This window comes from Rhincodon typus, chromosome 1 (assembly GCF_021869965.1).
Source record: "Rhincodon typus isolate 14 chromosome 1, sRhiTyp1.1, whole genome shotgun sequence".
Classification (NCBI taxonomy): Eukaryota; Metazoa; Chordata; class Chondrichthyes; order Orectolobiformes; family Rhincodontidae; genus Rhincodon; species Rhincodon typus.
Genome location: NC_063332.1, coordinates 151649557 through 151666848, shown reverse-complemented (window position 1 = coordinate 151666848; position 17292 = coordinate 151649557). Strand labels below are relative to the sequence as shown.

General features: G+C 41.6%; 1 protein-coding gene across 1 annotated transcript in view; it reads right to left on the bottom strand.

Annotated features, from left to right (window-relative positions):
• Positions 1-626: 626 nt before the first annotated feature.
• The window catches only part of inpp4b (inositol polyphosphate-4-phosphatase type II B), a 718933-nt gene continuing 702267 nt past the window's right edge, over positions 627-17292 (bottom strand). The window contains exon 25 of the mRNA XM_048597564.1: positions 627-1950. Within this exon, the coding sequence (XP_048453521.1) occupies positions 1818-1950 (133 nt within the window). The 3' untranslated portion in view covers positions 627-1817. The remainder of the gene's footprint in view (positions 1951-17292) is intronic.

Sequence of the window (17292 nt, the reverse complement as noted above, 5' to 3'; positions counted from 1 at the left end):
AGCTCAGCAGGTCTGGCAGCATCTGTGAAGGAGAAAACAGAGTTAACATTTCGGGTCCCAGTTCTGAGGAAGGGTCACCGGACCCGAAACGTTAACTCTGTTTTCTCCTTCACAGATTCTGCCAGACCTGCTGAGCTTTTCCAGCAGCTTTGTTTATGTTCTTGATTTACAGCATCTGCAGTTCTTTTGGTTTTTATTTGGTATGGGAACTGCTCTGCCCAAGACTGCAAGAAATTATAGAGAGTTGTGAACGTAGCGCAGTCCATCACAAAAACCAACTTCCCTTCATTGAGTCTGTCTACACTTCCCGTTGCCTCAGGAAAGCAGCCAACATAATCAAAGACCCCTCCTACCCTGGTTATATGCTTTTCGACCCTCTTCCATTGGCCAGAAGGAACAAAAGTATGAAAACAAGTACCATCAGATTTAATAACAGCTTCTTCCCTGCTGTTAGCAGACTTATGAACGAACGTCTCAGATTAGAGTTGATCTTTGTCTGCACATTCTCTGTAACTGTGACAATTTATTCTACATTCTGTTCTATCACCCTGATCTGCTTTTGTAAAGTGTAATTTGTCTGGTTAGCACGCAAAACGATACTTGTCACTATATCTTGGTACATGTGACAATAATAGATCAAATCAAACCAAATCAAATCTCCTGTTGCCAGAGAGGAATTAAAAAATTGTCACAAGTGCCCCTGCTATTTATGCCCTTGCCTCACTCAACAACTTGGGAAACATTTCATCTGGACCTGAAGGTTTAAGTCTACCTGATCACTAACAGCGTCTTCTCTATCTATGCTAACACTTTAATTGTATCACAGACTTTCTCCCTGATTTTCATTCCCATATCATCCCTCTCACCAATGAACACTGACACAAAGTATTAATTTAGAACCCTACCTACATCCTCCAACTGTAGTCCTTAATGGGCCCTACTATTTCCCATGTTATCTTTTTACTCCTAATGCACCTGTAAAACAACTAAGGATTAGGTTTTAAAAACGGACATGGGCTTTACTGCATTAAAATAGCTATTACTGCATTTTCAGGAAAAGAATGCACATTGAAATCCTGTGGCTCATGCCCCTACATTTTGTTTGGGTGAATGAGTTGCAGAAACTCTGAATTTCTAACATCAATGTTTAAACATCAGCACACTGCTGTCAATTAAAGCAACACACACTATGATCAGAGGCAGGAACACATTATACTCATTCCTTTGTGAGAGTACATTGTGCTGATTACTGCCAATAAAATGTTTGGACATAAATATCACCAGTAAATACAGTAATTTCTTCAAGTCATAGATTACCTGTATTGCACTTGAGCTGGGTATACTGTTTAACCCTGGCACATCTGGTAATGAATATTTCCTTAAAGTAATAAACAGTTGCTTTTAAATATTACTTGTTAACTTTAAACAGCAATCATAAAACGTGAAGATGCAACTGTGGACAAAAATGTGCTGCAACAAGCATTGTCAACATAATTTATACAAAAAAAATTTAATGTACAGTTGTTTTTTTGGATAGAATTGCATTGGCACATTTTAACATTGGTGCTCTTCATGCAACATCAGCAAGGAGAATTGACTATGTCCTAGTCCTCAAAAATAAAAATAAATGAAAAGGGCTATACACAAATTCTAAAATTTCCTTTGACATGAAGAAGATCACCAAAGAAATTCAATCTGGGTGGATGTTTTCAGCCGAAATCACTTAGTCACAAGTAGTAGATAGTTACTCTTTCTATTTAGAGCTAATTAAAACCTGAATAATTTTGTAAACTGTCTGCTTACAAATGTTATTAAGTTTAAGTGTCTGCTTTTCCATATGTTCCATCGGGTGGTCTGTAGTATTTTGGGAATGCCATCAGCTGAATCATGTTGAATGCATATTTCCTGCAATTTATATTCTTCTGTGCATTTTCTATTCGACATCCTTCTCTGGTAAAAAGGAAAAAAATACACCTCATAATACTACCATAAAAGGAAAATGGTTTCATTTATTAAACATTGGCTGCAACATTTTCAATAAGTAAAAATAACTAGGTAATCATCTACATTTATTTAACACAAGTGATGATACATCTTACACAAGTCAATCTGTAGAGCAGACCAAAGTAATCAATTGTTCATTGAATTGGAACTTTTCACTACATAATTTAGTCTCCAAAAGAAAATTTTCATAAGCACAAACAATCATAGTGCTTTGTTTTGTAAATCAAACCAACAAAAATCAAAGGTGCACATTTTTGTTACTCAAACACTATGATGCAGACTTTCTGCCTCAAGCACCAACCCACCCTATGGATATTTAGCATGTCTGCGTCAGGTATGCATAAGTGCTCTGTGGTAGATGGTGGAAATACTCCTGAGAGCAAGAGAGCATAGAACAGTACAGCACAGAAACAAGCCCTTCAGTCTACCATTTCTGAACTGACCATGGTGCCATTCTAAACTATTCCCATCTGCCCGCCTGCACATGGTTCATATCCTTCGATTCAGTTCATGTGTCTGTTTAAATGCCTCTTAAACATTGCTAACGTGTCTGTTTTTACCACCTCCCCTGGCAGCACATTCCAGGCACCTAACACCCTCTGTGTAAAAAACATGCCTCACACATTTTCTTTAAACTTTCCCCGTCTCACCTTAAACCTAGTCCCCCGGTAACTGACGTTTCCACCTTGGGAAAGAGACTCGACTATCCACCCTATCCATGCCTTTCATAATTTTATGTACATCTATCAGGTTGCCCCTCAGCCTCTGACACTCGAATGAAAATAAACCAAGTTTGGCAAATCTCTCCTTATCACTAATACCCTGCAATCCAGGCAACATCCTGGTAAATCTGTTTTGCATTCTCTCAATGACTTGATTGATGAAGGCAAGCATGCCAAATGCATTCTTTATCACCTTATCCACTTGTGTTGCGACTTTCAGGGAGCTACAGACTTGCACCACAAGATCCCTCCGTATATCGAAGCTCCTAAAGGTCCTCTCATTACTCCAAGATGGCGGCGGAGCAGGGTTGAGCCCAGGGCTTGTCCACTTCCACGACAGCGACAACATCGCCAGGACAAGCTGGATATGCTCCATCCCAGCCTGGCGAGCAAACAGCAGGTCCCGGGTGACTCTTGCAGCCCGGACTTGCAGGCTGAGGCAAGGCTTCAGGTCTGTGGCTAGGCCTGGGCACCTAAAGGAGCGGAAGCATCAGGAAAAAGAATGGCAGAGGACCCTGATAGCCAATGACTGGCAGGAGTGTTGGATGGGGAACAGGAGGGACAGAATCCGCACATCCCCAGGCCCATGGCTCAAGCTCAGACACAGCAGTCAAGATTATGGTGGTGGTGGAGGCCCAAAACTGATACCCTAGAGCCTATTTCACAAACTCCAGCTAACGTCAAACAGCGATTGAAGGAGCAGCGGAGGAGTAACAAGAAACAGAGAACGATGAACTTGATTGCAGTAAAATCTTGCATTGTATTCAGTGTTTCGACTTGGCTGGTAGAACCTTGGGTAGTGTTGTAGAACAGAGGGACCTAGGGGTGCAGGTACATAATTCTTTGAAGTTTGCATCACACAGACAGGGTGGTTAAAAAGGCATTTGGCTCGTTTGCCTTCATTGCTCGGTCCTTTGAGTACAGGAGTTGGGAAGTCATGTTGAGGTTATACAGGACATTGGTGAGGCCTCTTCTGGAAGACAGTGTCCAGTTCTGGTCATGTAGTTATAGGAAGGAGATTATCAAGCTGAAGAGGGTATGGATGTTGCCAGGTACGGAAGGTTTGAGTTATAGAGAAGGGCTGGATAGGCTGGGACTTTCTTCATTGCAGCGTAGGAGGTTCAGAGGTGTCCTGAAAGAAGTTTATAAAATAATGAGAGGTATAGATAGAGTTAATGGTGGTTGTCTTTTCCCTAGGATGGGGGATATCAAGACTAGGGGGCATATTTTTAAGTTGAGAGATTTAAAGGAGAAATAGGAGGCAATTTTTTTACACAGAGGGTGGTGTACATGTGGAATGAACTTCCTGAGGAAGTGGTGGATGCAATTACAATGTTTAAAAGACATCTGGATAAGTACGTGAATAGGAAAGGTTTGGAGGAATATGGGCCAGGAGCAGGCAGGTGGAACTAGTTTAGTTTGGGACTATGTTCAGCATGGACTGATTGGACCGAAGGGTCTATCTCCATGCTGTATGATTCTATGGCGCCAAAGTGTGGCTGCATTTTGCGTATAACATGCAAAAAAATTTTTTACTGTATTTTTATACAGGTGACAATAAATCTAAATCTAATTTATTGTACACTTTCCTCTTGCATTTGACTTCCCAAAATGCATTACTTCAGATGTGCCCAGGTCAACAGATAGAAAACAGAAAATCTGATAGGTGCCTTTTTTTTATTTTTAGGTGGGCTTACAATGTGAATGGAACGAAATTATGGTTTATCTCTGTGATATTTCCATGGTCATGCTGATTCTGAACTCATTGTTTCACTCTTGGTATCATCAAAAGTAATTTGCAAGGCTCACTGCAACTATACCAGGCATGAATAGCAAATTGCCCAATAAATCACATGAATTATAAATTGTACTGAACAAGAGCCCGTTGCCTGGCATAATGGCAGCCTAAATAGTGATGCTGGACGTTGCAGCATTGAAAAACATAGGCATAAAGGGTTAGATTTTCCAAGGAAGGGTAATTTCATGCAGATTGCCACACTGGTCCTTTTTTTTAATGAAGGGAGGGAGCTTCACAATTCTGAGATGACATTCCAATCAGAGGTACCTTTTCTGAGCAGTCAGCTGCTATAATCTGAAATTTAAAGGTTCTGACAGCTAGTTTATCAGCTGCTGTCAAACCCTAATTAGATAAGATAAACATGACATTCAGGTGCTGGGAGAATAGGGTGACAGATGGGTATTGGAATAGGGTGCCATGTAAGTAGGGTGCCAGCTGGAAAGGATAATATGGTGCCAGGGTAAGAAGCCAGATGTGTACGGGTAAGATGACAGGTTAGTGATGCCAGCTGAGTAGGGTGCTAGCAGTAGGGTAGGGGGAGTAGGGAACTAGGGTAGGGTGCTGGACGGGAATAGAGGTAGGGTGTCAGGTAAGTAAGGTGAAAGGAGGGCAGGATGTCAGATAAGTAGGGTACTAGCCATGTAGCTTGCTACCTGGGTAGAGGATAGGATGCCAAGTGTGAACAATGTAGGCTGCAAAGTGGCAAGGCAAATGATGCCATGCCTAGGGTACAGCAGGTTGTATGGGAGAAATTAGAATGTCATGACAGGAGGGGTGGATGTTAAGTCTGGGGCTGTGGGTTTGGGTCCAGTAATGGTAGTGGTGCTGCTGGTGGTGCTGGGGATGGGAGTTTGGATGGTCGCGGCTCAGGTCTGGTCTGGTGTGGTCTGGTCCAGCAGGGGTTGGACCGAGTCAGGTCAGATCCAATGGGGTGCGGGGAGTGAGGTGTCAGTTTTGGTCTGGTAAGAAGGGCAGGAGCTGGGTTCAGCAGACAGGAAATGGGGAGCATGTCATCTCAGAGTCTATAGGTAAGTATGGGGTTAATTTAATAGTCATTCAGGAGTTAAACAATGTATTTCATAGCCTAAATTTTCCTGAGTAAATATTTTATTTAATTTAATCAAAAAAATCCAAAGTCTCCAATTTAGAAGCAGACATTTGGTGGATCCCACTCACAGGGGGATTACCCAGCAAATAATTCAACTTCCAGGCAATTCCTTCGGAATGTGTAACAAGGGGATTCCCCAGGGTCCCTATCTATACTTGCAAAGTGGCTGTCTGGCCATTGGAAAATACAGGCCATAATGTAGGTGGAAAACTAACTACATTATTCTAATATATATAACGACACTATTTTGAAACTGATTAAAAACCACAATTTTGCATAGCCAAATTCTCCTGATTTGTAATGCTCCCAAGGTATTTGCATCAATGCTACTTAACTGCAGCTTTCTGGCAGTGTCAAGGTCCTGTGGGGTAAGCAGAGGCTTTGTCAACTTGATTGAGTCCAAATATATTTAAAAAGCATTCAGACCTGGTAAAGTAATTTAAATATCCTTTATTAGCCCCTATCCTAAACTTCTCTTCTCATTCCTGCAACCATCATTGCTTCTGATCAGCCCCATCTTCCCCCTCATCACTCATCTGGCCAGGGACTGTCTACAGTCTAGAGACTATGTATGTATATAGAGATATTTATATGAATACGGTATATTTTTGGAATTAAAAAACATCAACTAGCCAAATCCAGCTTCCTGATATGTGATTTCCTGCTTACACTCATTGGCCATTCATCATTAGCATCAGCTTAGTGAGGTCAGGGGTTAATTTCAAAAAAATCATGCACATCTCATGATTTTAAATGTCTTTTCAGTATGAATAGAAATCAGGCAAACAAAAGAAACACATTAAGTATGTGCCTATATTGCACTTTCTGGAATGGCGCCATAATTTTTAAAGATCATTAAATTTCATAGATAAAACAGACCTTGCATCTCTTTTCATGTACATCAAATCAAACATATAAATTATTTACAATGACTTTCAGCATGTTTCAGATTCAATGAACTTTTTTTTAAATTTAGGACTACCCCCAATAGATTTCTGACCAAAAATATAGCATGATTTTATACATTCACTTGTTTTTAGAATATTTTGCTATTTTAAGAAAACAAATATCTTTTACAATTACTGTAGTCACCCGTTTAGAATAACAGACCAGGATTTTATGTAAAACACTTGAAAGTAAATCTTAATAGTAACACAATACATAACTCAAGCTAGAAGCAACAAATTGATACAAAATAAGCAAAGAAATTATTGACGCAAAGACATTGAGATAAATTAAGTTGTTCAGACAGTTTCCCAAACAAAAGGAGTACAATTACTTAAGACTTACAAACATGTCAGTTCTGTTACAAACCAAGTCATATATATCTACATGAATACATTGTTAGTTACAAAATGATGTAGTAAACAAGTGCATTTTATTGATATTTGGCCAAGAGTAAAGCAAGACTTAAAATCAGCCACACTACCAACAAGTGTGAACTGACAAGCAGCAAGGCGACAGGATAGAAGTGGCTTGAAGTTGGTCTGTTATCAGAGACTGCCTCAGGGTCATCGGTGTCATTCATTGTTCCCTTGGCATAATTGCTGTTAGTCAGTGAGGAAGGCCAGTAATGCATAGCAAAAAGTGAAAAGAAAACAATGTTACTTCAAGATTATTCATTAATTAGAGACAATTGTTGTGCTCCAGGAAAGACAGGCATCACATGCAAGGCATGAGTAAAAGCTTGTAAAGGACACTATGACTAAAGAAAATTAGATTTGAATATTAAAAGAGGAAACTGCACGAGGGGATTTACTCAACTCTTTCAGCCACAGACTGTTATCGATAAATTCTCAGGGAATCCTGTAAGATTCGGATCCCACTATTGGAAAAAACTTAAAGTTGACACCACACACAAAAAATCACAAGGAAAGCTGATAGATTAAAGCAGCCAACAACTTCAGCTGTCACTAGTTATTGATGGTGCTATATAATGTTGAAGAACAGCTAGCTCAATGAAACTTAGTATTGGACAAACACGAAGCAGCACAGAGGTGTTGATAAAATATAGGGCAAAGTTTGAAAGTTAGAGCTCAGAATCCATAAAAGATTTGTTATGTTGAATGTATTTCTATGGGAAATTTCCATGGGGGAATTATTTACTTGAGAAATAGAAAGGAGGCAAAGATGAAGTTTGAAATATTCCTGGAATGACAAGATGTGGGCTCAAGTAAAATTATTGTAGATAGTGACCTGGCTATTCTGGTATGGACGGGGATTTTATGTAAAACACTTGAAAGTAAATCTTAATATAACACAAAGCATAACTCAAGCCAGAAGCAGCAAGTTGCTACAAAATAAGCAATGAAGTTATTGAGGTGATTCCAATGAAGATGGGCAACAGAAATTAGTGGCAATGGAAAGCGTGGTCAGTTGTATAAGATGGCAGTAGTGCCCCTGCTTCTGAACCAGGAGGCCCAGATTCATGTCTTGCCTGCTTCAGAAGTGTGTAATAATACATCTGAACAGATTGATTAAAAAATAAAAATACCTATAAGATGCCAAGAAGTTGTTGAAGAGCATACCAAGAAATAAATGGCAAATGTTGGAGCTACAAATAAGATCATCAGTGAATTTCACCATGACAACTGAAATACAGGAAGCAAAGATACAAACTCGATGAAGGAACTGCATACTACAGTGATTTAATATGCTGTGCTGTTTTTCTGTTACCAAACTCACTAAACTTTAGCAACAAAACCAAATTTAAATGCTTGTCATCAACTTAACCTTTCTCAGTAAATGTTCTATCTTGCAGAGTTCTAGACTATCTATCACTCAATGACAATATTCCTTCAGAATAGTTGCAGGAATTTCAAATGATAGGTGGACATAAGAATTAAATTTCACTTATTATTTGATCCTAGTTTGGAATTCATGCTGGTAACTCATTGTACCGGAGAATAGAGCAGTGGGGGAGCCAAAAGGTCAAAACTTGTCAACAGCTCTTGAAAGGCAGCAGTACAGTTTTAAAAGGATATTGTCAAAAAAAGTGGCCACAATAAAACTAAAAATAGTTGACACTTTTCCAAAGAATATAAAGCACAAAAGAGGTCACCGCAAAAGCTGATGAATAACAAAACAAGCAGGAAACAGCTTGGCAATGATCACAGAGCACAACACATAAACACCTTCCTCCCATAAGAAAGAAATGCACCCTATTATAGAGAGCTATGTACAGAGTAAACCATTGTGCACAATATCTGCAGAACCTGCAAACAAATGTGAAGTTAGCGCCTCTGCATTTGGAGTTATCAATGTAAGAATAATTAACTGACAGAGCACACATATTAAGCCAAAGTGCACAGATTCATTAATTTCAGTCTGAACAATGACTCAAACATATATGCATAACTGCAGGAATAGGACATATAGATATAAACTCCTGCCTTATACCCTTCCTCATGAATATGGAAGTGAATTTTTATTAAAATATTTGTGATATTTCCTCAACCTCAACAGCAAGATTCCCTTCTTCATTTTGAAACAGCCCATTCTTTGTCTGAATATCACTCATTCTGACACATAAAAGGCTTTAGAATTTCTCATTGGGTGGATTTTTAATAATCTTTAAATTACTTTGAACTGTTCCTAGCCCATCTTTTGTTTTTCTTCTATATTTAATAGTTCTCGTTTTTACAAGCATTATCCTCAATACTTACCTTTATCCTCAATTTTATTTATCTATAGACCTCAGCCTTTGGTTCACCCTTAATTAGAAAATATTTTATCAGGACAAAATGCATATTTCTTACATTATATGATTTCTACATTATAATAGTGACAGCAATTCATAGGCACACAGCATTGACTATAGAACTTTACGGTGTCACAAGTTAATAAAATACTTCATAAAATACAACCTTTTCAAAGAACTCTAAAAGATCTTGCAGGCATGTTCAAAATTATAACGAATTATAAGGTAAGCCAAAGCAAAACCTATTCTCATTGCTAAGGGAAGCAGTGAGAGCCAGTAATGAGAAGCCTTGAACTGAATTTTGATATTGAGGATCAAACAGTGAAGTCCAAGTTCCACAAGTGAATTAAAAAAACGTTGTTTGCAAGTGACTTAATTCGAAGCCTGACGGACAGCTATGAGCTGAGGTCCCCACCTAGCACTGCAACAGAGGGAGGTGGTGTAGAGGGAAGACATTGTGTATGCCCTTGATGCCTTCTTCTGCTATCTTGCCAGCCCTATCACCTCCCAACACAGGGCTGGGAAAATTCAGCTCAAAAATTGAATAGAACAAAGCACATTTTTGACCCCATTTGAGCCAGATGGCAGGGAATTCAGAGGCTCTAAAGGGAAATTCTGTCCATGAAACAACACCAATCACATTGCAGGAGGCTGGGACTGAGGAAGTAGCTGTAGCTGGGTATTGGGCTGGGTGCTAGGGCTGTGGGGAAGAGAGCCCTCCATGAACCACATATCGAGTGATTAGAAAGATAGACCCGTGCCCCCCACAACACCAAATCTGCCGGAAAGCACCAGTGTTTGTCCGCATGGCTCATTCATATAGTATAGGTACCCTGAGCCCACCACTCTCCCTTGTACTGGAGGGTGGTGGACTACCAGTTGTGCCAAAATGAGGCCTTTAAGTAGCCATTGTTGGCCACTTAACCACTTCAGCTAGCATTCAGGTAGGAAGGCCTTCCTCAATTCTTGCTGCCCCTGACTGAATTTGACTGAGTTGGGAGGGTATCAGGCACTCCACATTTTGTCTTCCCTCTGATTCTACAATTGGCCCACTATCAAGGTGGACTTTAATTCTTCCCATCATCTGCTGCAGCATATTGTTAGAATTGGGCCACCTGACCAAATGACTCTCTGTCTTTTCCTTTTCTTACCCATCCATTAATGTTGTATCTGATCATCATAATACCTGTGATACATAGGCAAATGTGAACATGTGCTAATGTCAAAATGTCCAGAAACACTTAAAGACAGGGATGAAATGCACATTGATCTTAAACATGCCAGATCCAGCAGTTCACTGTCCCCTGATGGAATAGTGTTGCTGACTAGGGATGACCACCACATCACCCTCCCACATTACCACTTTCCCTCCAATGATCTATTGAGGTTTTCTTAAAACCACACAAGGCACTAGTCAGACCGCAGTTGGAATACTTGTGAACAGTTTTGGGCTCCTTATCTAAGGAAAGATATAATGGCGTTGGAGGAAGTGCAGAGAAAGTTCTCAAAACTGATAACACGTATGTTAGATAGATTTGACGGGAGGCTGAATGGATTAGCCAGTACTCATTGGAATTTAGAAAATGAGAGGTCATCTTTTTGAAACATACAAGATTTTTATGGGGCTCGACAGATTGGATGCAGAAAGGTTTATCCCATTGTGGGAGACCTTTGGATCAGACAGCGTAATCTCAGAATAAGGGATCACACATTTAAAATAGAGATAAGGAGGAATTTCTTCTAACAGATGATTGTGAATCTGTGGAATCGTTTACCGCAGAGGGCTGTTGGGGTTTGGCCATTAAATACATTCAACACTGAGAATCAGTAAGGGAATTAAGAGTTATGGGGAAAAAGTAGAAAAGTGAAGTTAGGATTATCAGATTAGCCATGATCTCATTAAATGGTGGAGCAGACACGATGGTTGAATGGTCTACTGATGCTCCTACATCTTATGGTCTTATGTACTGAGTTGCCTCTTTTCTCAATTGTAATCCCTTCTGCATCCCAGCACTCTATCTTCAATACCTGCAATTAAGTTCCCCAGCTTCCCTCCTGCTGCCCCAGCCCCTGATAACTTCCCACTGAGCATTAGTGGACTGACCCCCAGGAGTGACAGTGGCCCACTCCCCGGACTTTAGAGACATGGACATTATGGCCCTGAACACCCTGACTGGTAGACTGGCTGTGCCCAAGCCCCTAGAACGATATCAGAGATAGCCCTTAACTTGCACTGCTGGGAGCCCGGACTGAAGGGCATGTCACAGGATTGATAACTACTGACAATTTAACAAGTTACTTGGCTTTATGTATGTGCTGAAAGGTAAGACAAAATAGAAGTGCTGTGAGCCTGTTTGACTTGGCTGAGGAGTAAAAGCAGAAAAATGCCAAGTCAAGACAGACATGCTGTGAGTATCCAAGTAAGTGCAAAGTGAGTGAGTGGTAACAGAGTAAGTGAGTAACCTTGAGATGCAGCCTAGTCCAATCTGTGAACTGAGTGCCTGTCCTTGACTGCAAAGTCTCCTGGCAGCAACATTACACTGAAAGATGCCAGTACACTTCAAAGGGCAGCATGAAAGAGTAGAGCCGTACTTTAAGTGGATCAGAGATGTGCCAAAATGATGTGGTGAGGCTGGTACATGTCAGATGCCAAATTCTGTGAATGTGAGATGAGTACATTTGCTGCCCATGAAGTGTGCCCTGAGATACTGAGTGCCCAAAGTGGGGATCCAGAGGAGCAAGCAGCAAGATGGAGTCACTAGATTACCACTCTGACTTTCATGTTGGGAATCTTTGGCATCTAGTTTCTATCCAGTGTGTGGCAGAATGGGCAACCGCGCATTAATGAGGTGATATGAAGTAATAATAAGGCCGTTAACTAGAGATAATTCATGCAATTAGGCTTCTTCCCACCTACTAGTGAGAATCCAGTCTCACCGTTCAAATCTTAATTGCAAAATTGTCATTTTTTGTTGTTGACGTTGAGAAGACCTTAGTTGGACATCTCCCTCAATTTTTCCATGATTCTTGCCATGGTCCACATCATTCCCAGGCCGGGAAGATTGCACCAAATATATTTATCAAAAATGTAAGATAGCTTGCACCTCAGTTAAGCTTGGAGAATTTTACTGTCAGCAGAAAGCAATTTATTCAATTCAAAACTCAGGTAAATCTACGAACCTTCTAAACTGGAAGAGTTGTCAGCAGGAAATTCTGTGGATCTACAACTCAGACTATATCCACAACTTGTCTGGGCCTGGAACGTCAGCTTTCCTGCTCCTCTGATGCTGCTTGGCCTGCTGTGTTCATCCAGCTCTACACCTTGTTATCTTTGACAAAATAACCTTGCTTTATGAGCATCCAAGAGAAAAGTAGCCCCAGGCTGAACCTTACTACAAAATTGGTTAAATGCCATTTTTCTTGAGTTTCATGGACGATTTCTTCTGCACGGATAAACATGGATTCATCCTAAACCTGAACCCCTGTGGCACCTGGCCTGTCCAAGGCTAGCCCAATTCTTCACTCATCGTAACCTGAAGTACTCAATGCTGCTGGGATTCCTAGTACTGGCATATTCCTGGTTCCATCGTGCACCTGGTCAAGCAGCGTAGGTTCCAGAGCTGCCTTGCCCATTTTGATTTGCTTGCCCCAGACATGGCAGATAAGGGGAAATTGGTACATCACTTTGTGGACAGGAACCCACAGATCCTGGTGAATGGAATTGTGTAGAGGAGATACATCCTCTTTCTCTAGGCCAGCAGAGGAAACCACACCTCAGACCATGTTAGCCAAGGTTGATCTGATGTTGCCATCCAAGTCATTTTGGTTTCTGCAGTCTGGTGGAACTGCCCAGCAATACTGTAAGAACGTTAGTAACATTGACTGCTCCATCAGGTCTCTCCGCTACCTCACACTCACTCTATCTCCTATACTGCACCCATCTCCCACCAAAGCTCATGCTCTACCACTCTCACTATTACTTGCAACATCTTCCTTCACTCACTCTCCCCGAACCGCGACAGCAGTAACCCTGCATGCCCTGTGCACTGCCTACTCACTCACTCGGGACACTTCCCCTCCTTTCCCCCATCTGGGGACAGTACATGATATGAAGTTGTACTCTAAATGTCCCTATATCTGCGTGTCATCTGCCCTAGAGTTGTGTCATGTCATGTCTGAATAGGTTGGTTAAAAGTATTTTTACCTTATGGAGGAGCAGGAAATTTGTTGTGATATTACCCTGTAGAGTATTTATTTTACTATAATGTTTAACAGTTTGTCGAATATGTAAATAATTTGGTATGCATCAGCAGAAGATGTGATGCAAGTTAATGCATGATATGGTATTTGCAGCAGAGTTGATAATCAAGTAATACGTGAATGAAGAGTTCTCCCACAATCCTGTTATTCTTCAATAAGCAACCCTTCATTTAGATCACCAGTGATTCTTACAGGGCTGAAGCTGACATTTATCGCTTAAGTGTCAGTTTTGTCATGTTTCATAGACAGTATCTCTATGTTAGGCCAAGCAAGCTTTCTCATAATTTCTTATCAAGCTCACCTATCTATGGCAGCCCTCCAGTCAGTTCTGAGGAAGGGTTACTGGACTCAAAACATTAACTCTGATTTTTTTCTTCACAGATGCTGCCAGACCTGCTGAGCTTTTCCAGCAACTTCTGTTTTTGTCCCAGAATGGACTGACATCCCCAGTGCTACTGCTACCTTTATTAGGGCTTTGTGCACCTGGAAAAGGACCATTGGTGCAGAGCTGCCCTGCACAACATTTTCCTTGGATATGGCAGACAAGGAACTTTGCGCGCAGGGACGTGGAGGTCTTGGTGATGGCTGGTGAGGAGGAGGGATGTTTTCTTCACCACAGGACCAGCAATGGAGGCTATGAAAGAAGACCATGCCGGCCTGGTCTGCAGTTGCCACCCGGGTCAGTCTATGCCATCCAGTACACTGTAAGAGGAAGGTTGCCAGGGTAAGTGACACCCTCTTCTCTCCAATACCTCTCACTCACTCAATCCCTGCTACTGCACCCACCTCCACCCAATGGCCATGCCATATCTTTCTCACAACATGCAACCTGCAACATCTTTCCTCACTCACCCTCACCCACCCCAAGCATGCTGCCTAGTCATTCACGCAGAACACTTCCTCACACACCAAAAGCAACTGCTGTGCTACCCATTTTCAACTCCCTAACACCTGACTCTCTCTCATTCCGCAAGCTGCAAGCCCAGAGGTCTTCCTAACTGTCACATGCCCAACCTCCTCGACCTTGTGGAAACCTGGAACCAAGGCCTGACCAGCGCAGGAACAAGACCTGACATCAAGTTGGCCCGAACACGCTGGCCACAAGACCCCTCCAGAACAATCAAAGCTGCGACTGGTGCCCAGGACTCCATCGGGAGCACATGCTTACCTCTCAGAACAGCAGGCTTCCCTCACTGACACCTGGGATAAACTAGGTGCAGCCATCTACCCAGGAAATGTGGGAGACATGCTGGACTTCAGGTGAGACTGGAACTTCTGGGTTTCAAGCACCACCACCACCACACCCCACCCCCACGCTCCGCTCCCCCCACAACCCTGCTAGTATACTGGCAAATGTTCAAGCCATTGAGAACAAAATGGATGAACTTAAAGCTAGACTCACCAAAGGCAACTGAGAGACTGCGATCTGCTTTGTTTTACACAGACGTGACTTACTCCTGCCATATCTGACTGTGCCTTACAACCTGAGGGTTTCTCAGTTCACTGAACGGAACCCTCACCGTCCTTGGTCAAGGCAAGGGGCAGTGGGGTCTGCTTCCTAATCAACATCTCCTGGTGCTCAATTGCGGCAACCCTGGTGAGTTACTGCTCCCTAGACCTAGAATATCTTACAGTAAAATGCCGTCCTTACCACCTGCTGCATAAATTCACCACTGCTATCCTAACAGCGGTCCACATCTCACCCAATGCGGAAGTGATGAGAGCACTTGACAAAGTATACAATGCTACAAACAGTCTTGAGACAGAATACCCTGAGACCTTGGTCATAGTAGCCGATGACTTCAACCAGATCAACCTCAAGTACATGCTACCAAAATACCATCAAGATATTTCCTGTCCCACCAGAGGTCTGAACATCCTTGACCATTGCTATACAACCAAAGATGCCTACTGCTCCATCCCTCGTCTACATTTTGGAAAATCAGATCACAACACTGTGTTCCTCCTCCCAGCTTACAAGCAGAAATTGAAGTGTGAGGATCCAGTACAGAATGCCATGTTGGTCTGCAGCAACGGAAATGCCTCTATGGGACTGCTTACAGTCAGTGGACTAGTCCATATTCAAGAACTCAGTGGCCAACTTAAACGAGCATGCCACTACCATCACAGACTTCATTAGTAAGTATGTGGAAGAATGCATGCCAAATAAGTTAATCTGAATGTTCTCCAACTGTAAAGCATGGGTGAACCGGGAGATCTACTCCCTACTGAAATCTAGGTCGGAGGCAAACAAGTCAGGCAATCCTGACCTATACAGGGAAATCCAGCTATGACCTTAAGACCTTCAATGTGGCTGTAACACTGTATTCTACACTCTGTTCTGCTACCCTGATGCACATTGTAAAGTACGATCTGCCTGTATAGCATACAAGTCAATACTTTTCACCATATCTCAGTACGTGACAACAATAAATCAATCAATCATTCCAGGAGAAAAACAACCCCTAATAGGGTACAGAGAATCAAGATAGATGGTGAACTGCCTAACATTCTGCTCCTCACCCCTCACAAGGAGAGGATCCTGATCCCGACTGCCCTGAGTGGTTGACTAATTGTGTCCAAGCCCCTGAACTAGCATTGGAGGCCGCACTTAACTTACTGTGGGGAACCCTCGAATGAAGGTTAACTCCATTGACTCCATTCTGACATGCATTGCAAGGCTGGCTGTACAGCACAGCAATACAGCAGTAGTGAGAGTCTGGTATCTTTGGCTAAGAGACAAGGTACAAAAAGGCTATGAAAGGCAGTGATGCTGTGAGCAAACGTCTTTCCTGCAGCATTACAATAATAGTTGTGTCATGAGATGCAGTAGTGAAGTACAGAAATGTCCTGTGAGTGGATTGGAGATGTGGCATGAGAGTTCTTAGAGGCTGGCACATGTCAATGCCATTGTCCATGGATGGAAAGCATGTGTCGTTGGTGTCCTATATAAGTTATAAACTCCCTTAATAAGCAACTCATGCTGCCAAGAAAGAATCTTGCCTTGATGCCTCATCCTGGTACGCAATGGTTTATAAAGCTATGATACCATTTTTTTTAAACCATCTATGATCTTGTCCCACCATATTCAAAATCATTTGTATGTACATCTCTCTTCCTGAACTGGCATTATATTGACTCACAGAATTCTTCCAACTAAATGAATCACTTCAAAGTTCACTGCATTATATCTGCAAAGAACTTGCCAATTTTATCAGCCTGTGAAATGTTACTATTCTCCTCTGAAATGTCTCGCTATTCTCATTGTTTTCCATATTTCTGAATTTTACACCACCTACAAAATTTGAAAATATATTCCCAGATCTACATTAATAATACATCAAAAGGATCAGTCATTTACTTTGAATTATATGAGCCTTAATTTTGCTAAGAGGTCCAATATGGTACTTTATGAAATATTTTTTAAAACTGTCCAAATATTCTGCTACAATGTAGTCTTCTGCTTATGTTGCCAAAATGGTATGGGAATAATAAAACTGAATTGTTGGCCCTTATGGGAAGATCACAATTAAAATTGACAGAAGACTACAGGAAGCATATAAGCATATTTATGGTATGTTGAGGTTGGTTGGCTCGCCGAGCTGGTTTGTTGTTCCGCAGACGTTTCGTTACCGTGCTTGGTAACCAAGCACGATAACGATCTGATGAAACGTTGGTGTGTTTTCCGGCCTGGTTTTTA